Genomic DNA, 24,991 nt, shown 5'->3' with positions numbered 1-24,991 from the left:
CAGCGGCTGGGCCAACAGCGGAGCGGGCAGTGCTGCGGAAGGATGCGCTCTGTGCCTATCTAGACACCGACTTCTCTCACAGAAGCGTGCACCCACATCAACGCCCATGAAGGCTGCCACTTCCTCTTGCGTCTCTCCGCAAAGGAAACGGCGAGAGAAGGTGAGCGGAACGAACGACTGTTTGACAGGGAGAGGACCCGCCACCACACCGACCGGCCCGTGACGCAGTGCCGGCTCACTGGTGTGTTCTCTTCACTCTTTCTGTATCCGCAGTCCCGTATCGCGCATGAGTCACTGGCCCCGTCGCTCTCCTTCCTCTCCCTCATCGTCATTGCTCCTCTCGTTTTCTCCGTTGCGAGTTCACTCTCTCTCCAGCGCTACCTCAGAGTCTTTGGAAGCGCACGGCCAACAGCGGTCGCACGCGTGCTCGGGTGGGTGCGTGTCTGCGTGCGTTTGGTCACGCCCTCTTTGTCCTGCTCAAACCTCCTTCCTAGGCCGATCTTCATGGCGTCTCATGGCGAGCCCGCAGTGCAGGCGGCCGACCTGCAGCGGCGTGGCACCGTCGGCGGCGCGGGCGTACGGACAATCACGACAGCGGTGGGGCGCCTGCTGACTGACTACGCGGTGCAGCTGCGTGAAGACCTTGGATCCACTGACGCCAGCGGCCACGTCTCCTTTAAGTCCGGTTGGGAGGTCGAGGATGGTGACTTGGTCAAGGTAGAGGACGAAGGCAGCGGCTCTGCCGCGGACGGCGCCGTTGAGACACGCCATAAAGTGAGCTCACGTCACGCAACCGATGCGGATGGGGAGGCGGCGCCGCTGACCGAGGCTGACGTGGCGGAGTGCCGCCGGCGCTTACAACGACTGCAGCGCGTCAAGCACCTTCTTGTTCAGTTTTCGGGACGTGCAGATCGTCGTCGCGTGCACACGGAAGCTGTGAAGACGTCTTTCCTCACATCAGGACGCACAGCAGAGGCTGATGACGAGGCGGACGGCGCCTGCCGTGTGAGCTGTGAGGCGGTGCGCCAGAATCCTGTACTCATGCTCGCACTGCGTCGCTTCGATCGCATTGCACAGGGCTTCCAAGGTACAAGGGCGGCGGGGGCCGTGGCGCGGGTTCAGGGTGGTGATATACGCGAGGCAGGCACGGCCGCTTCAGCGTCGGAAGCAAAGAAGGTGAGCTGCATTCAGCCGTTTCTGAATCTCGTGCCTCTCGCCGAAGGTGCCCTGAGCGCTTTTAGCCGAAACGTGAACATCGTGTTTCGTCGTCGCCCGACGGCCGGTGGCACTTCCGCTACCGGTAAGCGGCCACGCGACGAGGCCGGCGACTCTGCTGCATCCCCCTCGGCGTCTACAGCGGTGACACCAGATACGCACAACTACTGGGACCGGCTGGCCACGCAGCAGCGCAAACGTCGCTTCGCCCTTTACACTGCCCGCGCCGCGCTGCTGCCACGCGTGAACGCTGTGTGCGCGCCACTGTACGTCTCTCCTGCTGTCCAGGAGCTTGCGCAGCTCAACTCGGAGGCGGAGCGTCTCATGTTGAAGCGGGCTTGGTGTGTGCACACCAAAGCGCACTTGCTGCGTGAGGTGCCGTGTGTGGCCCGCGATGTTGCCGCGTACCGAGTCGCCTTGCGCGAGGCGCTGCAGAGCTTCACCGAGTCGCAGCAAGACGCCTTCCTTAGCGACGTTGTCTACGCCGAGTTTGTCTGCGCTGAGGGCGGCATCGTGCGCGTGTGTGTGCAGCATGCACTCTTCGTGGACCTCACCTATGACGTGCGGCGCCGACAGTGGACGCTCGTGGCGCTCTACTGGAACATCTTCACCACCGGCGCCGGGGCGTCGCTCTTGACCTCGCAGTCAGCATTGGCGGTGCCTCTTGTACAGACCCCATCCGCCCCACCGGCTGCGCCTACCACAGTTGGTCTAGCCCCCTTAATAGCTCACAGCAGTGCTCACGGCACCGTCAACTCTGTTTTGCCATTGCCTGAAGCACCCACGCCTTCGCCTTTTGCAAGAGTTGTGCCTCAGGATCGTGAGGCACTGCAGAGCTTTCTGCGGCTGGCCTTTGCACAGGAGGGGCTGAGTGGTGGACTGCAGGCGGCTAACCGCTTGGTCTGCGCCGTCGTGATGGACACCTTGGCCACCCAGCTTCAATCCCTCCAGCAGTCGTTTTTCACGGACGGCGGGCTCGGTGGGCTCGTCGAGGTGGAGGTGCGGCCGGGCACGCAAATTAGCATTCACCTCTCCTTGTCAGCGCTCTTCGTGTCATCAGCGCCCATGGCGCATGTAAAGATGACAGTGACAGGCGGCACCGTGATGTTCGAGTGTGTGCGGGGCACTGACCTCTCCACGCGACGGGTGACGCTGCCTCTCGGGACTTCGTCCCTGGTCGCCTCAGCCGCGGTCGGCGTAAATACAGCAACTCGGAAGTCTTCGATGGCCGTGGTGGATATGGAGGCCTTCTTGTGGCAGTGCGTGTGTGCCTCTGCTCCCTCCTAAGCGGTTGCGACGCCTCCATGTGTTATGCTGGATGGGAAGGTGGCCCTAGGGAGGGAGAGCAGAATGATGGTTTTCGAAATAGGCGTCGCTGGAGAAACCCAGCGTGCGTACATGCACGCCCGCGCAGAGAAAAAAGAATCGTGGGAATAGTCTTGTGCGCACACGTACCCGTGTCGTCGTCCTTCTCTGGTGTGTTGCCAACTCTTTGTGGACGACCTCGGGGTGTATGTCTCGTGTAGGGAAGCAGCGGCGCGCACTCATGTGCGATCCTTTGACAAGACAGTGCAGCGAAAGGTCGTAGGCCCCCACTTGCGCACAGGCGTGCGGGCTACTTCCAGCTGCGTTTTCCCTCCTCCACATGCAACGCATGCACACCCCGCATCGGTCCTCTCGCTTCACCCTCTCTCCCTCTGCTCACAAACGCCCCCTTTTGCGTTTTTCTTTGCCGTACGCTGACCCACTTCTCCCCCACTCCAATCCGTTGCCTCTCTCCTTCTCTGTGAGCCTCTGGCGATGACGTGTATTGTATAGCAGTGCCACCAAGCCACCTGCACGTAGGGTCTCCGCATACGGCAGCTACGGTAACCTACTCGATCGTCACGAAACGATAAGATCACTGCGCGCCTCACTCATCATTCGCCAACTCCTTGCCTCTCATCCTCGAAAGGGAGACGCCACCATCGTCCACTAGGAAGGTGAGCCCCAGTCCACCGTTTCTCTCTGCGTGCATACCGCGAGCCCGTCAAGGCCCCTCTCCCCTAGACTGGAGGAAACGGGCTTCTGTGCGTTGCATCGCTGTGCACCCTTTCGTCTTTCATCGAGCTTCTCTGCGTGTGTTTCGTTTTCCGGCGCCTTCTTTTGCACTCGCCAAGCTAGTGCTCCGTGACAAGAGAGTCAAGAGAGTCAGCGTGCTGGGGCACCACCTTTCACATCCCCCTTGAGAGCGCGCTAGTGGTGCAGCTTCGCACACAGCCCATGGCGTACGCGATCAACTCCTCAAGACCGTCGGACGGCGACGGCGACGGCATAGCAGGGCAGGCACAGGCTTCTGCTGCGGGCACAGCTGGTGCCCCAATCGTCCGCTTCAGCCTCCTCTATCAGCTACGGCACAACGCATGCTCCATCACCGCGCGCAACTCCAGCTCACTGCAGCGTGCCCAGTCGCGCCCATCCCTACCACGGGCAGGAGAGCAATGCAGTCACTACACGGCATACACGAACGACTTCTCTCATGAGGAGGCAGAGACAGCAGCTGGGCGGGGCTACATGACTCCGCCGCAGCGTCGCAGCCGTCCCCCCTCGACAGAGCTGTTTTCTGGGCCTTCTTCCTCACCTGTAGCGCTGTCGCCTCCTCCCGCTACACATGCCGACATTCCGTTGCTGTCGACGATGGACAAGCGGGAGCTGTCTAAGGTAGTCGTGCGCGATGCCGTGTTCGGGCGCTTGCTGGACTTGGTTCCGTCACGGCGGCACATCCAGACAGCCGTGTGGACACTTTCGCGGCACGTGATTCAGATCGATGGCGCCGTCACGGTGTGCCCCATGCCGCGAGATGTCCCGAACGCCTACCCGCTCGCTAGCTCTTCGCACTTTGCCGCTTCAAACAGCGGAGGCGGTGTCTATGGAGACGTGGAGAGCCTGCGTGATGTAGTGCGCGAGCGCGTTGGGGAGCTTGTGATGGACGCGCGGCTCTTTGCGTGCTTGCTGCAGCCGTATCTGGGGGACATTGGTTGCCAAGGCGATGTGATTCAGACCTCCGTCGATGTTGTGGGTTAGGGAGCACAGAGGCGCTTCCCCCGTCGTTGTGCTCGGACCACTGCGTGTGTCTCCACTCCTTTCCCTTAGACTCCTTTACACCTCCCCCTATATCCCCCCTCCCTTTAGAAGATGGCCGTCTTGTGCGATTTGCTCGATCGATGAGTAGCAGAATTTTTCTTTCGTGCGGGCGTGTGTGTGTGTGTGTGATTGTGCTGCTTCGTGCAGCAATGGGTGTAGAAGAAACAGGCGAGTGCATCAGGGCTGCAAGCGTCTGCTGCGGCGGACGCCTCGCTGCCGCGCCGCCATACTTCCTCCCTTTCAGTCTCGAGCCCATCACCACGAACCGCGAATGGCGGGTGCTCGACCACTCCATCACGCTACGACTGCAACATGCTCAAAACGGGCGCGACACAAAGAGAAAACGAGCGAGCACACGAGCAACGTGACAAAAAAAGGGGGCCGGCGTGACAAGCCAGACGAACCAGCGAGGCAATGGCGTTGGTTTATTTTTTTTTTCGCCCGCGTACAGTCGACACGCTGCTTTTTCCCCCTTTTTTGCCTGTTTCCTTCGCTTTGCGGTTGGCCATCGTACTTCTGACCCCGCCGATGCGGTCCAGCGCTGGTGCTGGCGCTATGTCCTGCCTCCCTTCTCTCGGATTGCTTTCCATCACGACACCTGCGCACCGACAACCTCCCACATCCTTTTTTTTCCGTGCTCTCCTTTCTCTGTGCTGCACACAATCGCGCCGTGTCTCCGTGACACGGTTGCGCACCCGGGGATGGCCGTTGTTGCGCACAGCACTGGACGATCTCTACTGTCCACTCCACCGGCGTGCATAAGGTGAAAAGAGGGTGGCAAGCCAAGCCCACTAAGCCTTGCACTTCCGAGCCCTGCTTCACGTACCTAGTGTCTCTTGCATAACTCCTCTCCCCCTGACACACACACACACACACACACACACACATACTGGCTGAGACGCGAGCTGATGGCGGGCGCACCACCTGTGTCGTTTGTGCATACGGTGACGCGCACGCTGCAGCACGACATACGGACGTTCACGCACTGGGATCCGGCCGTGAACAAGCTGCAATGTGCGATACGAGATGCCGCCTACCTGGTCATTGATCTGCCGCGCTTCTTCATGTACTCGCACAGCAACTACGGCGCTATGCGGCGCTACATCCGCCAGTCTCGCATTAACAAAGGCAAGATCAACCCCGAAGACTTCAAGGACGTGGACACGAACGTGCTGAGGGAGAGCCTCATCAAGTACGCGCAGGCAAAAGGCCCGCTGCAGAAGATTGACTTTCGCTGGTTCTACTGGATGTACGCTGTCATGATCATCTACGTGGGGTGGCAGGGGATGTATCTGCAGTCGCTGCTTGACGCACGTGTGGATCGGATGGGTGCCTCGCTGGAGCAGCGCCGCGATATGTACGACGACGACTACCTCGAGGAGGTGCGCCCGCGCTAGTGCCGCAGGGGACGCAACTCAGAGCGTGAGCACCGATCATCAACACCGCTGAGAGGGGAGAAGGAGCGGCTGCCTCGCTGCATCTCGCCAACGGCTCTTCTCAGTCGAGGTGCGGCTGCGGCCTTGTGAGGTTCACGCTCGTGTTTCGGGGCGTGCCTGCCAAGTTTTCGCATTGCTGTCGTGAGACACACCGTGTTTGTGCTGCGAAGGCATAGCGAGCTCGCTTACGCTGGTTGGCTGCGCCGGTGTCTTCTGCGCGTCTTTGTCGTGCCTTTTTTTTTGACTCGTCTTTCTCTGTCCCACTCAGTCACTCTCTCGCACGCACGCACGCACGCACGCACGGGTGGGCTGGGGGTCTGCTTAGCTGCTTTTCCTTGTCCCACGGCACGAGGGCTGGGCTGCGGTGAGAGACTCTGGACTTACACACAATCCGCCGCGGGGCTGAGACTGGGGACCGCAACCGACAGACACAAGTATGTGGCTGGTTTGCCTGAATGCGCATTCGTTTTATGTGGGCAACAGAGACAAGGTAAGGAAACGGCAGCAACTGCTCCTCCCCCCACCGCCATCACCACGGCAGTTCTGAGCGAGCTACGCGGAGCCAAGTGCGCGGTGCGTTCGTTGGGTCGGGAGGGAGGAGGATAATGATGACCGAAGAGGTGCGGAGAGCGAGAGCGGGAGGGAGGCGCACTCTTTTTCAAGCGTCCACTGACACACATTGGGGTTGCCACACTGCTCTGCAAAAGTGCCAAGAAAAGTAGAAGCCGAGAAAACGTACACCTCCGGTGTGTGCGGTCACTGCTGCGGGCCATGCGTGCCAAGGCCGCCGCCGTGAAACAGAAACGCCATGCCCCCCCCCCCCCCCCCATGCGGGGGACATATTTTCTGCAGCACACAGATACCATCCTCACCCTCCCCTGCGGACGCGGCTGCTGCACCATCTCCTGCATCCATCTTCCTACACCTTTTCTTTCTCGTCCGCTGACCGACTCACCTCACTTGTGCGCGACATCAACGAACACCCATCCGCGAATCGAACACAGAAAAGGGCCACCACGTGTCCAGGTGGAGCTGACACGCGCATAACAGCATAACTAGGGTACGAGAAAGCGTGTGAAGGACGCTGCAAAGGCGGGCGGCGCATGCGAGGTCCCCCTCTCCCCCACCTGCTTTGCTCCTGCCCTGGCTTTATCTCTCTCTTTCCCTGCAGTTATATACACATTTCCCTATCTCAGCTCTCGTTGTGGTCACCGTGTAACGCATAATGGATGAGAAGAAGGACAAGTACGAGCAGCTGCTCGCCAAGGTGGATTGGCACGCTCCACACCCGCCGAAGGGCTATCAATACGGTGTCGGTCGTGGTGCGAAGGGCTTTATCACAACAGCCGAGCTCACCACCGGTGCTAACACAACGCCAAAGATGACGCGAGACGAGAACGACTTCTTTGCCGCAATGGAGCGACTGGAGGAACGCACACGGAGACCCAAGCGCGAGGACGACGGGGCAGCAGTGAATCAGGCTGGTGAGCGCCACCCCAGTGGAGTGTCGAGCAGCAATGCAGACCGCGGCGCTCCCGTGAAGGTGAAGCTCTCGCTGGAGGACCTTGCCACGCTGGAGACTGTGCCCTCGCCCACTGCGGGAAAGTCGATCACCGCTGCCGACTCGCCGAGCGCCTGCGCAGCGCCTGCCCCCTCCGGGTCCTTGGCAACGCCGAACTCGTCACTGCCTGCGCCTGCCTCAGGCCTCTCAGCCCCGCTAGTGGTGCGCAGCGCTCGGACGGAGGAGGGCGAAGCTGCCGAGGAGCACGTCTTTGCTGAGGAGCGTGTTCTGACAGCCTACGACGTCCTGAAGGGCAAGGCATCTGCTGTACAGACCGGCCTGCACAACGTGCTCGCGATGGGGTCGGCCGAGGAGCAGACGACCTGGATCACCCACGCGCGTGCCTACCGTGAGATGGGAATGACGCGTCGCGCGTATCAAACGCTCGTGGATGGGTGCGCTGTGACTGGCAGGAAGGGCAAGCGCATCTGGGAGGAGCGGCTGCGCTACCTCGCCAAGGACAATTACACCGGACGTCGTCGCCTGCTTGAGGAGGCCACGTCAGCGTGCCCGACGGAGGAAGAGCTCTGGACACAGCTGCTAGACTGCATGCCACCGCTCGAGAGGGTGCCGTGCCTTCAGCGAGCTGTGCTGGCGTGTCCGTCGAGCGAGCACCTGTGGCTGCGCCTGGTCCAGTACGTGCCCTCCTCGCAGGACCAGCGCGCGTTGCTACAGAAGGCGCTGCAGTACACCCCTACGCTGCCGCTGCTGTGGGCACGCCTGGCGCGGCTGGAGACGTATCAGACAGGCAAAGAAATGTTCCAGGCGGCGGCGGCGCGTTATCCCTCTCTGGCGCTCATCATTGAGGCCGCCAAGTACGTGGAGTGGCACGTGCTCGCACACTACTGGGCCTGTCGATTTTTGCCCCCGAGCACGACCTCACAGCTCGCGGAGGATCGTGGAAGTGAAGTATCAGAAGCCGAGGAAGGCGATGCGGGCAGAGCGGCGTCCATGGGGGCGATGTACGCCGCCGTGCAAAGGGCAGACACGGAGGTCCGTGACCTGGTGCGCACCGCCCAGCGTAACTACCTCGACCTGAGCGAGGCGGGGTCGCGACACGCCTGGCTCTCACTCGCGCTCTCACTGCTTCACAAAGACAGCGTGAAGGGCCACGGCGGGACTGAAGTGCCGAATAGAAATGGAGAAGCGGCGGAGACCTCTCGCGCGGCGACCGCAGCGCCAAGCGTGTACGTGTGCACGGCTGCGCACATGTTTCTCTGCATCGTGGATCCTAATGACAAGAAGGGTGCGGCGTATACCATTCCTGCCACGTGGCTCGAGGACCTTGTGGCGCTTCTCCCTGCCGACGCGGCGAGTCGACACAGTGTGCAGTGCGTGCTCTGGTACTCGTGGCTGCGGCTACAGCAGCAGCAGCTTGAGTCGATGAACACCAGCAATCAGCACTCGGAGACGTTGGCGGTCGTGGGCAGCAGCGCCACGGCGGCGGTCGCTAGATCTACTGCTACCATGTCGCCTCGCGACATTCTGCCTGTGCTCGCATCCGCAGTACTGTCGGCTTCGACCGCTGTTTTGCACGACGACCTACCGGCACTGTTGCGCTGCGGCAGGGCGGACTCAGCGAGAACGGAAGAGGGTGCTGCGGTGCCATCAACAGCGCGTCAACCGGCAGTAGCACGTACAGCTCTCGATGCCCGCAGCGCGGAGCAGAGGGTGGTGGAAGAGGAAGAGGAGGAGCTTGGGAAGCCGTCTGTGGCGCCAGCCGCCGCTTCGACGACGCCCGCGCCTGTGAAAGCGAAGGCCGCAGACGCCGAATCTGAGCTTCCGCTTCCTCCTCCCTTGGTAGTAGCGCTGGCCTCTCTGCTTGGCAGCACCACGCATGTCGCCGCCTCAGCGGCAGGCTTACTCGCTGGCGCTTCGCTCGGTCCCCAGGGGCCGAAAGCTGAGCTCAATGCAGCATCCAGCGTCCCCACCGACGCGCGGGCAAGGTCGCAGCTCAGCCTGGCATTGGAGCTTCTTCTTGTGGAGGTGCCACTGGCTGTGTCCGACGCCCTGTACCGCCGCGGCTGCTTTGCGGCAGCCCTCTCTTTCATTGATTGGCTTTTGCACACCATCAACTCTAGCACGACGGGGCAGGCCGCTGGCGCCCTGCGCCTGTACGTGGCACGCTCGAAAATGCTGGCCGCCGTCGGCGACACAACGGCGGCGGATGCCTGCTTGGCTAGCGCGATTGATGCAGCCAAGGGTGCCGCGGCAACCGTGCAGCAGCAGCAGCGTGAGGAAGAGGTGTGGGTGAAGCTTGCCGTGTTGCGCCGCAGTCAAGGACAGCCGATTGATGCGCTGCTGGTGGACGCGCTGCAACGATTCCCGCGCTCGTCGCGGCTGTGGCTCATGCGGCTCGAGGAGAAGCGGCGCGCAATACAGCAGCGACAGGACGTGCTGGCGCCGACCTCGACTGGGGTGCCCGTGATTGACCTGCTGCGGCAAGACGAGCCTCTTGCCAGTGACGTTCGGGAGCTTCGCGTGCTGTGCAAGAAGGCGCTCGCTCCCGATCACTGCCGGGCTGTGGCGGCAGTGTGGGTCTTTGTGGCTGCCCGTGTGGAGGCGGAGCTGTTGCAGAACGTAGCGGCGGCGCGGGCGTTGCTGACTGATGCGCTGGCGGCGTGTGCGGCGGATCTGCAGAGTACGCGATCGCACGTCTTGGCGCGGGGTGTGTCGGCTCAGGAACTCGAGAGACAGGCCAGCGCCGTTGCCCGCATCGGGGTAACGCAGGTCATGCTGGATGCGCAGTACGGCACGCCAGGGCAGGCGCTGGAGATGGTGCAGGAGGTGCTGCAGAAGCTGCCCAAGACGCGCGAGGGGACCTTTGCCATGGCGCAGGATGATGCCGTTGGTGAGTTGCAGGGACTCTTTATTTCACTGGAGCCGCCCGCGTCCCGTGGTCGAGCCGCCGCGCAGGTGATGCGTCAGTGGAAGTCACGCGAGCCACTCGCCTTGTGCGCGGTGGCGCAACTGTACTACGCCGCCGGACAGTACGCTCGAGCACTGGACCAAGCGAAGAAGGCGGTGCAGCTGAGCAAGGGTCGCTGCGGCGATGCGGTAGGACTGCTGTGGCGGATGGCGGAGTCGCCGGCGATGCAGCCCCTTGTGCGCGAGGCAATGTCGGGAAAGACGGGAGAGGACTCGGACCGGAGCGGTGAGGGCGAAAAACGTGTCGATACTCTTTCGGACGCCGCTTCTGTCGGTCAGATCACTGCGGAGGCCATTCAGCAGTGGGTGTTTTCCGTCATGATCTTCAGCGCCGACGCCAGTGTAGGCAGCGGCTCTATCAGCGGTGCGAGCTGCGCGCTGGCAACCGAAGATGACGCGCCGGCGGCGTCGACTGGTAGCCCGGCTACGCCCCTCATCGTTGTTCCCAATAGCGGTCCTCTCTGGATCACGGTCGCCAAGGCAGAGGACCCTAGCAACGTGACGCTCCTCGGATATCGTCGGTCAGTGGCCGAGATGCTTCGCGACGTTGCCAATCGCATCCTTCTCAAGGGCCCAGAGTCGGCGAGCGTCGCGACACGCACATAGCACGCTGTGCTGCACACATGGGCCTACACATACGCGCCCCACCTGCGCGTGTGAGGCATGATGGTCTCCCCGTGCGGAACACGTTATATCTGGACCAAGACATGAGCAGATGCGCACAGGCAGACATACGGAGTCGCGTGGCTGGAGCACTGGATGGAGGCCCACTAAGACCTCGCCCTGTGGCTGAGTGTATCGGTACCAGGGGGGGGGTGAGCGGGTCCAAGTGAATGAATGTACCCCCCCCCCTCCCTCCCCCACTTCCCTCGAACTCGCGCGAGCAGACATCGGATCTCGCGCCACTTGCACTGCCTTGGGCGACACTTTCGAAGGGAGGGGGTGTAGGTTGGGAGAGGCAGAGTTGCAACGCCGCCTACATCATCTCGCCCATGCGCCTCCCCCTCTTTCAGTCCATCTGTATCTGTGTGTGCCCTCCGCCCCACTTTCCTTTTGCTCTCTGTGATCCGGCTCCGGCAACAACTTGTGGCTGCTACACACACTTGCCGGCCTAACCTGCTCACTTCACTGGGCCTCTGCACACTCTCCCTTACCCCGCAGCCTGCACGCACGTAGTACTTGACCTCCAAAGCGAGTCACACAACACAGAACATTTCTCTTCTCCACATCCGTCATGTCATCCGGTAGATGTTCTTCGGGCTCCGATTCGATCGATGAGTGGGAGGCCCCACCACAGGCGTTCTCGGAAGGCGACGCGCCTTGTGGTGCTGCAGCACCGGCTGTGGCCGCTGGCGGTGGTCGCAGCATGGAGGCGATGGACGCCGTAGAGCGCGACTTGGCCGGTGCGTCTGTCACTGTGCTGTTTCAACTCCCCGATGGCGAGGTGCATCGGGCGATGTTTTTCATGGGCCAGAGCGTAGAGATCATGAAGGCGCTGCTAGAGAAGGAAAAAGGCCTGGCATACGAGAAGACGACCCTGTACCTCGGGGACCGCATGCTGTTCGACCCCCTCTCCTTGAGCGACCTCCCCTTCGACCCCAAGATCGAGAACCTCGTCAAGGTCGAAGTGACCACCTAAGCGCGGCAGTGCGCAGGCGCTTCTTCTATTTTCATCCCTCCAGACCTACTGAAGCGGATCACCACCCACCTTCCCCTCCTGTCGGCTGCGTGGCACAAGTTGACGGAGGGGAACGCCCGCGCATCTCGCACGCGCGGGGCTCAGCTGCATGTCGTGATATGGTGGAGGCAGATATCGAAAGAGCACAGCGAGGCAGGCGCTTCACGTGATGCGGGATCACATCAATGGGGGAGAGAGGAGGTGATGGTGGGGAAACGGTGGCATGGACACCATATTCGCACTAAGGGGGGTGGCACCTTTCCTGTTGGCCGCTCGCCCTTTCCAGCTTCGGCGGTGCACAAGGACAATTCACACGCGCGTGACGTTGCCATGCTGCCCACCTCTGTGAGTGGAGGGGGAGGGGGAGGAGGCGTGGGAGGCCACAGCGCGCCTTACACTTTTCCTTTGCTTCGCTGATGCATCTTTGCCTGTGCGTATGAGGCTGCGTTTCCACGGCGTGGCACAGCCCTGTTGTTCCACTGCTTCTTCTAGAACTGGGACCCGCTACTACGGCATCGAGTGGTCACTGCGCGATTCGGTCTTCCGTCCACTTTGAGGAGGGGGTATGGCCCGGGCGCCGTCAGTCCTGACTGGGGCCCGCCCACGCTCCTTCCAGGAAGCGATGTGACAACTGTGCCGCTCCGCGGTTGCCACATCAATCCGCAAAGACCGCGCCCTACACCACAGTGACGCGGAAGCGAAGGCGCGCGAGTTTCAGAGTGCGGCACTGACCCCCCGAAACCACCACGACAACCCGAAAGCGGAGCAGGGGGGCGGAAAGGCGGATCGTCCACGCAGTCTCACCCCACCCCACCACACACGCACACCTACACATTGCGCCACTCACAGGGACGAGGCTACATGTATAAATAGGCCCATACCGAAGACCACTGGGAGTTTTCTTCCATCCGGTAGAGCTACTTATCGACCGCCCGGGACGCGAAAACTGGCGCAGCTCCAAACATCTCTTGACAGGGTGCCCTGCGGGGCCTCCCAAGCGCCGCCGTTTGTCGGGTATGCTCATCAAAGCGCTCGAAGGAGCTGGCCTTGAATGAATAGAATCCTGCAGCGCCCTCGCCCCTCCCGAGACCCTCGATCATGGGCACGCATCTTGGCTGTCCATGGATCCCTCTCCACCCCCCTCCCCGCCCACCGCGCACGACAGCAATGAGACAAGGTGGCCGCTGCCTCGATACGAAAACGCAAGTCCACGTAGTGGCCACGATACACCGGCAGAAGTCCGTGCGACATTCGACAGGCCCGCCTTCGCGTCCCACCGCGAGACCCACCTCCACGCCCTTCAAACCATTCGCCATGGGTAAGCTCAAATGTGCCGCTTCGTGAACTCCACTGCAGCTCCGCCCCGGGCGTCGACGAAATTCACCTCGAGAGCGTCAAGGCCCTCCCGGTGCACGGCAAGAGAATGCGGCTGAACGTTTGAAACCGGAGCGTCGCCACTAGCCGCGCCTCTGCTACGTGGATAGGAGAGGGCGCATTGTACCCCTCTTGAAGCCGCGCGTGTCTGATGGTGGTCCTGCGCCTTACTACCCTGTAACACTGACCAGCACCCGGTGCAAAGGCCCTTCCAGCGGACCGCCTCGCGACGACTGCGCGGCCGTTCAGCGAAACAGGCCTTCAGCCGCACCCGTACGGCCTCCCGTTCTCACCCCGCTCCGCGGTAGACCCCACTGTGCCTGCTCCCTCAACAAGGCAGTGCCGCTCCAGCAAGGTACACAGACAGCTGCGGCGTTTGTCGACCCTGCGCCCGCACGCTGGGTTCCCTACATCACGGCGCCTCAGAGGCCCGGCCGCGGCCCGCACCACACTCGCCGCATCATGGCTCTCCCACACCATCACCCCGCCAGTGCTCGCTCCCACGAGAGCAAGTCGAAGATGGCCAGGTTTGCATGCCGAGTCGCACAACCATCCTCCGCCCAGGGCCCTCTTCGCCTCATCATGGCGGTGGACCCCCCCCCCCCCCCGAGTGTGCAGCGCAACAGGACGCCAGCACCGCACCGCGCCATCTGTGCTCATCACACCACACTCCTCACCTCCTCCGCGGACAAGGGTGTCATGCAGGCGACACTACAATGCACCCTCCGCAAGGAGGTGCGCTGAGCACTGACGCACGCCATGCAGCGGGGGGGGGTGGGGGCATCTCCCAAAGCAAGGCACGGACTCGCCGGTGTGCGGCACCGCAACCAGCGGCAGCTCTCCGCTGCACGCACGCACTTCTCACCCGCGCTGTACGAGCTTCTCCCGTGGCGTGTGTGACGCTGCCGACAAGTGCCCCTTGAGAACGGCGGACTGAGTTCTCTGTGCGCAGCCGCATATCCTATCCGCGAGCCCCTTCCGCTTGGCACACCCACTCCTGCCAGAGGCGTGCGGGTTCGGGAGAGGGCGGAGTGGTCCCTGCTACCACGGACGGCGTAGCAGCGTCCCATCTGTCGCGGTGCATGTGAGCTTGCCATCCAGAACCCCCACCCCCTCCCCATGAAATAGACGGAAATGGACGGTGAGGGTACCGAGCCCTCCTCCACAGACAGCAGCGTCGCCATGAAGCAGGCCCACGATGCAGCAAGGCGAGCGCTGTGCGCACGGACTGTCAAGCATAGCTGGGATGGCGTGCCACGTTCAAGCAAAGCATTGGGAGGTCAGCAGCGCACGCGTGATGGACGGAAGGGGCGCGAAGGGATCCGTACCCGTCAAGCCCAAGGCGCGTGTGTGCAAAGAGCATGCGGTACCCCCCCTCCATCTGACCGAGTGGGCTGGTGAGGCATGGGCTCGGGGGAGGCACGACGAGGGCACCCCGAGCTGCACCACCGGGTCTTCCAGACTCCCGTGTGGAGGGTGCTCACACTTTATTATGGGACGCAGTGGGTTGAGGCGAGCCAGGGAGAAGCGCGGCACCCTGCCAGACAGCGCAGGGTGTGCGAGGGCCCTGACCCGAAGCTGGCCAACTTCCTCCTTGAGCTCGTGCGGCATGCACCTGGACCGCCCTCTGTTGCCCGCACGCCAGACGCCACGACTTTTGCCCCCGAGTAGGAGCGTGTACGCGGCCTGCGTGGGCCAGGGGATGCGGCCTACCCAAGTCCCCATTGGGCGCCGACCACGCAGCACGCATGCGACGAATGGACAAGGACGGGCAAGACGAGTCTGGTCGGCGCACGGCCCTGATTCGACGGCAAGACGAGCCGTCATGGAAAACCAGTGTGCGGCTGTGATGCGCAGCTGAGGCTGGTGGTGTGTGTGTGTGTGGATGTGTGTGCGCATGGGTGTATTATTGATTGATTTGTACGTGGCAAACGGACACAGTGACGAAGGAGAATTTCGTGGTGGATGTGTGCGTGTTGCCGCGATTGCCCTATTCGCATGGCGATGGTGGACGCTGCTCGTTGCGTTGTAGCGCGTTTTACACCGTCTCTTCCTCCGGGCTCATTTGTGTCGGTCTTCTGGGCGCACTGCCCCTCTAACGGAGTCCATCGCTCGTAACTCGTGACCCGGGTGCACTGCCTTCTTTCACCAATCGGTACTCGTCTTGGGTCTGGGTGGTGTACGCGATTTTATCATCTGCTTCGCTTGCCGTTGTGCATCACGCACACGTGATGCACCTTGGCAAGGCAGCGCTGCGCAGCAGAGACGGGAGGTGCAGAGATAGAGAGGGCGAGCGCGTGCTTCGTAACGGCGCGAAACAGGCAGGCTACTGTGTGCATGTGTGGAGTTCTTCATGCCTGGAGGTGGTGGTGGTGCAGGAAACAGGTGCAGCAATGGAGAGAGAGTGGGCAACGCGTACGTGACGCGCAGGCGCTACCCGTCCTTTGCTATTTCTACCTTGAATTATTTTCGTCGGTTGGGCCGGGCGACATTCAACACCTCTTCAGCCGCAGACCGCTGAGAATAAAGGAAAGACAATGAAGGCGACTCACGCAGGCAACAGAAGAAGGGCAAACGAATAACCCCCCAACGAACACAACAAAACGATAAAAGAGAAACGCCGCTCCACCGCTCCGCCGCTCCACCTCCTTCCCGAGGCGAGTCGGGAGCGAAAACGTGACCGACAGCATCTGAGCTAAGCGACAGAAACAAGCGGAAAATGCACAACTGAAAGACACACGAACGCACGCACACACGCACGCACGCATGTATGTATGCAGACACCCGTAGCTGTTCTTTCCATATGCATATCACAGGTGCCTGCAGGTGAAGTTTATCGATAGCTCGGAAGCGAGGCGAGGCGAGGCGGGGGGGGGAGGGGGATCAGGGAGGATGAAAAGTAACCGAGAGTGTTTTGATTAGTTGCACAGCGCCATATGCTATTCTCTTGGCCTCCCCAATCTGCGCTGTACGCCAGACAACTTCTTCTTGCGCGGCAGGGGATGGGATAGTGGCGTGCTGCGAGCCGGTCACGAAGGGGCAGTAAAGGCGGGTGATGGAAAAGAGTGCGGAGCCGCGCTGCTGCGTGCACTCTCACCGCGCTTTTTTCTTCCCTTTATCGTCTATCATCTGCGCCGCTCTGCTCTTGTGACCATCTCTCTGCTCGCCACCTCATCCGACTTCCTCTGTGCTGTCTCGTGAGCGTCGCTGGGGAGAGGTAAGCTTCTTATGCGTCTCTCTCGCTCTCCTTCTCTCAACTGTGGGGTGAGCCCAGTAGCATGCTTGTGAGTCTGCTGCGTGTGCACGCACGTGTGCTCGTCTCCGTGTGTGCCTGCCCATTTCGACCCTTCACTTATCGGCTGCTCTCGTCCCCCTCTGTGGTCTCGCCGGCTCGCTCTCTTTTCCCGGGTCCCTCAACAACGCGATCATGCAATGGAGAACACAAAGCAGAGCACAAACCGCCCGAGAGGCATCTGGGCATCTGCGTGACGAGTGCGACGCTCGGTGAGGCTACACTCGCTTTGGATGTGTTGACGTGAGCGCTCGAGCGACTACCCACAGTGAGAGGGCGCAGGCGAACACACATGTGGCGTATTAAGGCTGCTGGGCTGGCGTCGGGGTTTGTCATCACTTGTGCCGGTTACTACAAGGTGTTTGCGCTCGAAATGTTCAGCGCGCGCGCGGCGCGGGAGAAGCGCTATGAGGATATCGAGCAGCGGTTGTTAACGGCAGCACGTGATGCTATGAAAGCCGCGCCGGCGGAGCTCCATGTCGTGGCGCAAACCACGGTACCGTCATCCTCAGAGTGAGCTGTTCACATGATTTGAACGAACACCATCGCCGCAGCGCAGCCGCTCACACGCGTTTACACGTACCCCCCCCCCCCCCCCACACACACGTCGCATCTTTCATTGCCAATGGAGTGTAGGAGGCTCTACCCGCCGTCGTCATCTCGGTAGTTAAGCAGCGTTACCGCCAACGACTCCACAAGGATAAGAACTCTTCCTGTCACACCTGCGCGAGGGTGTCTCCGCGGTGTGCGTGTGCTGGGGACGGACACGCTTGCCAGAGGACGGCGAGGACCATGGTGTGTTGCAGCCTCGAACTTCTATGTGACCCGTCGCCGCCCATCCTTTTTTATCCCCTTGCAGCGGCTGGTGTGGAGGTGGTCCACTGGTGCGGATCGGTTCGTAATGTTTGTACTTCTCCCGCCGGCTTGCCTGGCCTTGACACACACAGACACAGACACATGTGTAACGCCGCAACAGACTACCAGGTCGGTTCGACCGATGGTTTTCCTTCGCTCACCGACGATTTCCTGCGACGATTCGTCGCCTCGCGCCTTCCTCCTTGTCCATCCGAAATTGTCAATCGAATACTGTCGTGACGGGGGTGAGAGGGGGAGGGAGAGGAGGTTACCGCCGTTACTGCATGGGGGAGCTGGAAAGCAGCACGCTCGTAGCCAAGAGGGAATATCGGTGACATCATGCTCACACCAAGCCGACTCTCGTTGCCGGCTGATATCGTGCACTCTTCCTCTCTGGTTGCAGTCGGCGTGGACTCTAGTCTGTGCCTTGTGTGCCCTTCACCATATTGTTTTCGTGGTGATTTCCTGCTCACCTCTTCTCTCTTCTGCCTTCTGCCCCTCTCTCCACACACACACACACATCACCACCACCACCACCATCACCATCACCACTGCTGCTGCTGCTGTGACACGCCCCTCCGTGTCCTTCATCGTTCACTCAACACAGACATACCCAGACACACCCGCGCATTTGTATAGAGAAACTAGAAGAGAAGTTAAAGTCAGGACGCGGGGGAGCACTCACATCAATCCTTTGCTTGCTCGCTTCTTCCCTTTAGAGTACTTGTGCGTGTCCATGTCTGCACCTACGCGCGCGTGTCGGTGTATCGTTGTCTCTCCCTTTCCCTCCCTCTCTCTCTGTCCTTAGGGGCATACCCTCGCCGGTGTACAGTCGCGCATACATCCGTTTACCTTTTCGTTCTTCGCGGACAAGCCAACGCGCTGGCTGCATGTAGACAGACAGACACACGCACACGCAGAAGAACCTACCGAGCAACAGGCGTGCTTCGTCGTCACACGTTTGCGTACCCTCGCACAACCTTCGAAAGGAACTCCGGTGCCGTTGTGCCCAGAACCCCCCCTCCCCTCCCCCTCCCTCCCCCAATGCAAGCCCACTTGTGAGTGACCCTCATGTCTGCCCCACCGTGCACCTACCGACAACAGGCCTTGGCAGACTCGCATGATTGCTTTCTGTGGTGACCGCAGTGCTCTCACCGCTACCTTCTCCTCTGGACTGCAGTAGAAATTCTCAGACACCATCAGCGTGGCAGCGTGACATTCCGGTGGGCAGTAGAGCAACTGCCTGTGCACCGGTGTCTGCCCGTTTTATCGACCTCCCCAAGTAGGCTGGCGCAGACGTCAGGCAGCTCCCGTTCGAGCTGCAGCCGCTTGGGTGAGCCGCCTGTGCCAGTGGAACACCGAGTGTGCACCTAGAGGGATTTAAATCCCACGCAGAGTAGCTCACTCGCTGACACTTCTCTTCTCCATAACAGTACACATGCCACCGAGCGGCCTGTCCCAGGCGCAGAGGCCGCGACACATTACCGCCTCCACCCACGTGCTCGCCACCCGTCTCACGGACAACACGGCGGAGCGTGTGACCGTTGGCAACACACCCCTGCACGTCCTTCATCTCTGCGATGTGCAGTGCGTCGCCCCACTCTTTGCCTCGTGCGTGTCGCTCACCACCATGACGATTCACTTGAAGTACATGGCGTCGTCGACGGCATTGGAGGCGTTGCTGTGTGCGGCGGCAACATCCCCGACTCTGACGCACATCTCTGTGATAGGTGGGGTAACTTCGATGGAGTCCGTGGCCATGGCATCTGGGCTTGCGGCGTTCACGTGGAATGGGAGGGTGCACGCGCAGAGAGTTTTGCGTGTCGATGCCACCTCTGAATCACCGCTTCCGCGCACGGTTCGCCGCGTGCCGTCCGCGCTGGAGGGCTATCCTGCCATGAGCGGTCGGGGCGGAGAACGAGGGAACGCGCGTGGGCGTCGGTACCCGTCCTCCGACCGATCAGCGGCTCTTTCTCCGTATGTGCGCACTCCTCCTCTCACGCTTCTGCGACGGCAACGATGCGCGAACAGCGAGCGTGGCGTGCCACCGCCACCGAGCGCTTCCTCCCGTCCCACCCAATGGAGACTGCAAAGGGGTGGTGCAATGTGGGCGGTACCCGACACAGTCTCTCCTTGGGTCATGCCGACTTCGTATCCGGCGTCACTGGCACCGTCTCCGGTCTTTCCGCGATCCCCTCCGCACGTGAGACCGTTCTCTGACCACCACCTTGCAGGCGGGGTTCACCTCACCCTTGAGCTGCACAGGCTGGAGGAGGCTACGGCGGCGCTGCTGTTGGACGGACTGCGCAGGGCCCATCGAATCATCTCAGCAGAGGTGCGACTGTGCGTGGTAACGGTGGAGGCGCGGCGTGCAGGGCAGCGTCTGGCCCACGAGGCAACGCGAGCGGCGGCACATCACCGCCAGCGGCGGTTGCTGCGTTTGGCGCCGTCTGCGACGAATGCCGTGGTGCGTCTGAGTCGCCTTCCGCAGACGAGAGCGAAGGGGCAAGATGGTAGTGCTCGCTGTCGATGGCCATCGCCCACCAGCGGTCTGGGGGTCTCTCCCAGACCTTGCTTGCGCACCCCAGTCCCACCGCCACCTTCACCGCCGCAGCGTCCTCCTGCATCACCGCGGCCAGTGACGGCAGTAGAACCGGATGCCGGCTGCACGGATCAAGGAGGACGCAGGGCACTGCTCTCTGTAGAGGCGCCTGGCCCACGCCAGCAGACGGCGAGGCGCCACGAGCAACGGCTTGCACCAAGGTGTCTAATGCCGGGTGCTACGCTTCCCCGGCATCGTTGCGGTGCATCTGTGCAGCCGCACACGCCTCTGACGCCGTCGCCATCCTCTGCGGCTGGTGGGGGTGCAACTATGAGGGCTTACCGTCCCGTCCTCTCCGCCAATGAGGGGGTAGCTGTACAGACCAGCCAGGCCGATGCTTTTCGCCGTCGGGCCCGGCACGCCTCTCCTCCATCTGCGGGTGTCGGAGCAAACGCCCTTTCCCGTCTTGTGTCACCGCGTCAATATCTGGCGCGAGCTGGCCGGCTCTACAGCCCCCCGCGATGGGTGAGTCGCGCACAGCCGCTTACCAACAGTTCCGCGCCTCCTCCACTGCCACTCTCAAAGGCGGCGTTTTGCTCTACCCCCTCAAACGCTTCCGCGCAGAGCACTTTGTCGCCTGCAGGGTTGCGGCTTGAGCTTCGCGCGTCCTCGTCGTCGTGGTCGTTGCGGTCGTCATCGCCACTGCCGCGACCACCGCAGCCGTCACCGCGCCGAGCCAACGTGGCCTTCGCGAACGTTGTGGCACGGGAGCAGGCAGTGGAGGATGAGAACGGGGAACACGCCACGCGTCCAGCTCAGCGAACACCGCCGGACTCCGTCTCCGCGCGCCTCAACAGGCGCGGTCTCCGCCGGCTCGCCACCTTCTCTGCTCGCCCACCTCACTCACCTCCGTCCTACCCTGACGTTCTTTGCTCTCCGCGGTACTGTCTTCGCCGCGGGAGTGACAGCCTGGGTCTGGGGGCAGGGCATCGCGGCATCCCTCGCCCGCAGACGCCGTCTCGTTGCTCCTCCTCTCGGTGCTCTTGCTTTGTGTGCTGCTCTCGCCCGCCGAGATCTCCGGTGGCGAGCGCACGACCGGCGCCGTGTACGGCAGCGCCAGCAAACTTGGGGAACGCAATACTGGCTTTTGCGGCGGCGACGGCCAGTGCGCCACGACCACCGCGACCCCATAAGCACGATGTGACTTCTGCGCGCGAAGACAGGGATGCTGGTGACGTCACGCCTACGACGCACTCGGCGGCGACGTCGGTGAATGGCATTACACCGACACAGATACGGAGCGGAGGAGAACGAGAGAGGGACAGCTCCACCGCTTTTCACGAGGCCGCGACTTCTGCGTCTTCCTCGTCGCGACGCACCGCCCGCAGTGCTCACGCGGCGGCAGACAGCGTACGCCGATCACTGAATATGGATCTCGGGGAAGGCGACCGTTCCAGCGCTCGACACAGTAGTGCGCGTGCGCGGATGGAGTCGGCAGCGCGCAGATGCGAAGGATCACACTTGCAGGTCTCGCACACCCAGATGCCCTCGTCTCTGCCGCTGCAGTCCCCTGAGCATCAGCAGTGTGGCGAGGAGGTGGGTTACGTCGTGTACCATAACTCTGTGGCTTTCCTGCGCGCGCGTGTGACGGAGATCAACCGGCATGTGGTGTGGCACCAGGTGCAGTCAGCCAAGGCTGTTGAGGCGCATTCGAAGAGACTGGCGGAGCTGGGGGTGACGTTTTCCGACCGAGTCACGGAGGAGCTGACAGACATCTTGATGGTGCTCACCGACATGGAGCACGGGTCTCGCATCAGCAGCCGATTCTGAAGTGCCCCTTCGCCTTTTCGCCTGTGCGTGCCCTGTGAGCGGCATGGCTCCTTTCCGCGCGGCGCACTGCCGCGTCTGCTCTTCTGCGGCATATTTCGTGTTTTTTTTTCTTTGCGCTGCCGTTTGGCTGCGCCATCGTGTGTCTTGCGCCAATTTCTGCTTTCCTCTCTGCTAGTCGCCACGGATTGCACAGGCATGCCCGCGCCGCATGTCTCTGCTAGTGAGCGCAGAAAATCACAAGAGGCAAACCACAAACAACCCCGTGATCTCGATGAGGCAAATGCATAGATGCCTCAGGCTGGTGGGACGGTGGGCAGCGCGCACAGGCAGACGCTTGTGAGTCTTCTCTTTCTTCCCTTCGCTGTTGAAGCCCAGCAGCGCCCCCTTTCCCCCTCCTACAGGCACCATAGCGTTGTACATGCATGCGTGTGTGTGTGTGTGTAGGATGGAATGTGCTCGACACCCTTTTTTTTTGTTCTCCTTGTCGCTGCTCTTCCGCGTGGCCGCGCTGCCATTTGTCCCCTCTCCCTCTCTCTTCCTGCTCCGTTGTCTCTTCTTCCACTGTCTCTTTGCCGTTATTCGTGCGCGTACGAGCACGCCGACGCTCTCCTCTTACCCTCCTTGTCCAACACACCCACACACTTACCTGCACCCATAGGCTACCACCACGCGGTGCACATGTACGAGGCCAGTACTGGTGCATGAGACGCCGTTTGTCTCTCGTTTTCGTCTGTGTGTGTGTGTGTGCGCAGCGGATTTGCATTGGCTGCTCGGGCCGTGTTTCTGTTCACCTTTGCGCGTTCGCCTCTAGCACGCCTGTGTGCGCTGAGAGACCGTGGGTGCACATCTAAGTGCGGGTGGTGCCTCTTGTGAACGTCGGCGTGCTTCGATTGCGCGCACGCGCTGCAGGGACCCAATCGAGGGCAGACAGAGCCGCTTTACTCGTGCTACGCCGCACACACGAAGACAAGGGCGGCGGAAGGGGCGAGGCAGACAAGGAAAAAGAGACCACAACACTGGCAGAACAGAGCAGAACAGAATCACGCGTGCGTGCAGGGTTGCGGGCTGTGTGTTGTGTGCTGCACGCTTCATTGGGTACGCATGAAAGGCAAGGCAGGAAGATCGATCGCCGCGATTAGCGACGTTCGAGCAGCGGTGTCGCGATTCTGCGATGAGCAGCTATCGCGGCGGCTGGACACGCATCCCGTCGCCGAGGTGCATCAGAAGGTCTCCGCGTGCGTGCAGGCGGTGGACCCGACGATGACCCCCTACATCTTCGGCTCTACAGCTGTGCTGGGCATACACGAGCAGGGCTCTGATGTGGATTTTGTATGCTTGAGCCCAACGGATGTGCAGGATGGCAAAGGCGCTGATGCTGTCTCGGAGGTAGCTAAAGGATTGCAGTCAGACTTCCTCTTCCGCCTGAGCGAGGCGGTGAAACGGGAGCATTACCTGTGGGGTATCGAGCTTGTCCGCCGCACGCGTGTGCCGGTGCTGCGCGTGAAAGGTGGTCTCGGTGTGGATGGCGTGAGCTTCGACGTGACGGCCAATCGCCGCAATGGCGTGCGCAACAGCGCTTTACTGCGGGCCTACTTCACCCAGTGTCCCGAGGCGCGCTGGTTGAGCATGCTCGTGAAGCAGTGGAGTAAGAAGACAGGGCTGAACGCCTCCGTGGATGGCGGCTGCATCACTTCATATGGCTGGAACATCATGGTCGTCTACTACCTGCTGCGAAGGAGGCTAGTGACACTCGTGCCGGTGGAGTCGTGCGACGTGGCCGACATCTCCCCGATGCCACCTTACATGCCGCTGGAGACCCCTCAGCAGGGTGGCCAAGGGCTGGCGGACATGCTGATGGACTTTGTGAGCTACTACCTCGACGAGTTCACCCCTGAGACCGAGGTAATGAGCCTAACCCGGGCGGCGGGGGAGACGACAAAAGAGATGCTCTCGTGGACGAAGCAGGCGGAAGACATGGCCCGAATCCGCGGAGAGAAGATACACTACCGGTGGTGCATTGAGGACCCGTACGAGTACGACTTGAACGTTGGCCGCAACGTGACTCCCTTTAAGCTCATGCTCCTGCGGAAGCATCTAGAGCGTGCACAGGAGACGGCGCTGCTACTGTTGGCTACACCACCGGCTTCTGCGACGGCACGGTTAGCAAAGTAGCCACGGTGCGCTTGGGTCGTGTGGGCGTATGCTTGAGCGTTGCAGACCACTGCAACACTCGTGGATGTGCACGCATTCTTCTCCTCCCCTCCTTATACCAAATCGTGGGCGTGGTCGATGAACTTCGAGTCTTCAGATTGTCATTGCTCCTCCTCCCCCCTTCTTTCACCTTCGCGACTCTGCCGAGGCTCTTCCGCTCTTTACCAGCCCTTCCGCACCAACCCAGGCACAGGTACGAAGCGTGTGGATGCCGCCACCGCAGCCATCCACCAGATAAGCGCGCACGGATTGGGTTGCTCCTGTTTTTTTTCCTCTTCTCGATCATCACCGTTTCTCTCTCTCTCTGTCTGTGTCGCTGTCTTGAGTCCATGAGCCGGCCCGGACAGGCGTACACCCTTCTTCAAACCCCCTTCTGCTTCCGTCAAGTTGTACGTGGATGGCCTTCCTGCGTGACGGCGGAGCTCACAAGTGCGGCGTCTTTCCCCTGCCGCCCGCGCTTTCTTTTCTTTTTTTTCTCGCTGCGTGCCGGTACTGGACTTGATTGTCTGGGGGTCTCTAAATATGTCTGTGTCTATCTTCTCTTCATCCGCGGGCACTCTGTCATGCCTCCGCGTATTATCAAGACCTGGCGGCGATGTGGTCGAGGAAGAAGGAGAGAATGCTGCGGCTGTGGCGGGCGTGGCTCGGTGCACGTGTGTGCACGCGTTTCTTGTGTTTGTGCGATGCGTGGAGCGGGAAGCGAGGGATTATCGATACGAGTTACCTGCGGCGATGGGTACTCTCTCTACACACACACACACAGGAGAAGCAGAGAGTGAAGGAACAGCAAGCGATGGGATTAGCGCAATCTCGTTCTCTTCGGCACAGCGCAGGTGTCCCTGGATCTTTACAGGGGGACGGAGGGGCGGGAAGGTAGTACTGCTCATCGCGGCGCAGCTGTCACCTCCGTTTTTCTGCGTTGCCCTATTCGCAGCACCTCTATCCG

General features: G+C 61.4%; 6 protein-coding genes across 6 annotated transcripts; all 6 read left to right on the top strand.

The window, feature by feature from the left end:
* Positions 1–504: 504 nt before the first annotated feature.
* LMXM_31_2510 (conserved hypothetical protein) lies at positions 505–2,502 on the top strand (the record flags this gene model as incomplete). The annotated part of the gene is made up of 1 exon (XM_003878049.1): positions 505–2,502. One exon carries the CDS (start codon positions 505–507, stop codon positions 2,500–2,502), a length of 1,998 nt encoding a protein of 665 aa, XP_003878098.1.
* Positions 2,503–5,246: 2,744 nt separating this feature from the next.
* On the top strand, positions 5,247–5,735 carry LMXM_31_2500 (conserved hypothetical protein; the record flags this gene model as incomplete). The annotated part of the gene is made up of 1 exon (XM_003878048.1): positions 5,247–5,735. The coding sequence occupies one exon, from the start codon at positions 5,247–5,249 to the stop codon at positions 5,733–5,735; it is 489 nt and encodes a 162-aa protein (XP_003878097.1).
* Positions 5,736–6,999: 1,264 nt separating this feature from the next.
* On the top strand, positions 7,000–10,869 carry LMXM_31_2490 (conserved hypothetical protein; the record flags this gene model as incomplete). The annotated part of the gene is made up of 1 exon (XM_003878047.1): positions 7,000–10,869. One exon carries the CDS (start codon positions 7,000–7,002, stop codon positions 10,867–10,869), a length of 3,870 nt encoding a protein of 1,289 aa, XP_003878096.1.
* Positions 10,870–11,497: 628 nt separating this feature from the next.
* On the top strand, positions 11,498–11,902 carry LMXM_31_2480 (conserved hypothetical protein; the record flags this gene model as incomplete). Its single annotated transcript, XM_003878046.1, has 1 exon — positions 11,498–11,902. One exon carries the CDS (start codon positions 11,498–11,500, stop codon positions 11,900–11,902), a length of 405 nt encoding a protein of 134 aa, XP_003878095.1.
* Positions 11,903–18,900: 6,998 nt separating this feature from the next.
* Positions 18,901–21,834, top strand: LMXM_31_2460 (conserved hypothetical protein; the record flags this gene model as incomplete). Its single annotated transcript, XM_003878045.1, has 1 exon — positions 18,901–21,834. The coding sequence occupies one exon, from the start codon at positions 18,901–18,903 to the stop codon at positions 21,832–21,834; it is 2,934 nt and encodes a 977-aa protein (XP_003878094.1).
* Positions 21,835–22,935: 1,101 nt separating this feature from the next.
* On the top strand, positions 22,936–24,006 carry LMXM_31_2450 (conserved hypothetical protein; the record flags this gene model as incomplete). Its single annotated transcript, XM_003878044.1, has 1 exon — positions 22,936–24,006. The coding sequence occupies one exon, from the start codon at positions 22,936–22,938 to the stop codon at positions 24,004–24,006; it is 1,071 nt and encodes a 356-aa protein (XP_003878093.1).
* Between the last annotated feature and the right edge of the window lie 985 nt (positions 24,007–24,991).

This window comes from Leishmania mexicana, chromosome 31 (assembly GCF_000234665.1).
Source record: "Leishmania mexicana MHOM/GT/2001/U1103 complete genome, chromosome 31".
Lineage (NCBI taxonomy): Eukaryota > Euglenozoa > Kinetoplastea > Trypanosomatida > Trypanosomatidae > Leishmania > Leishmania mexicana.
Note: the sequence above shows the minus strand (reverse complement) of the source record. Positions and strands in the feature narration are given on the sequence as shown.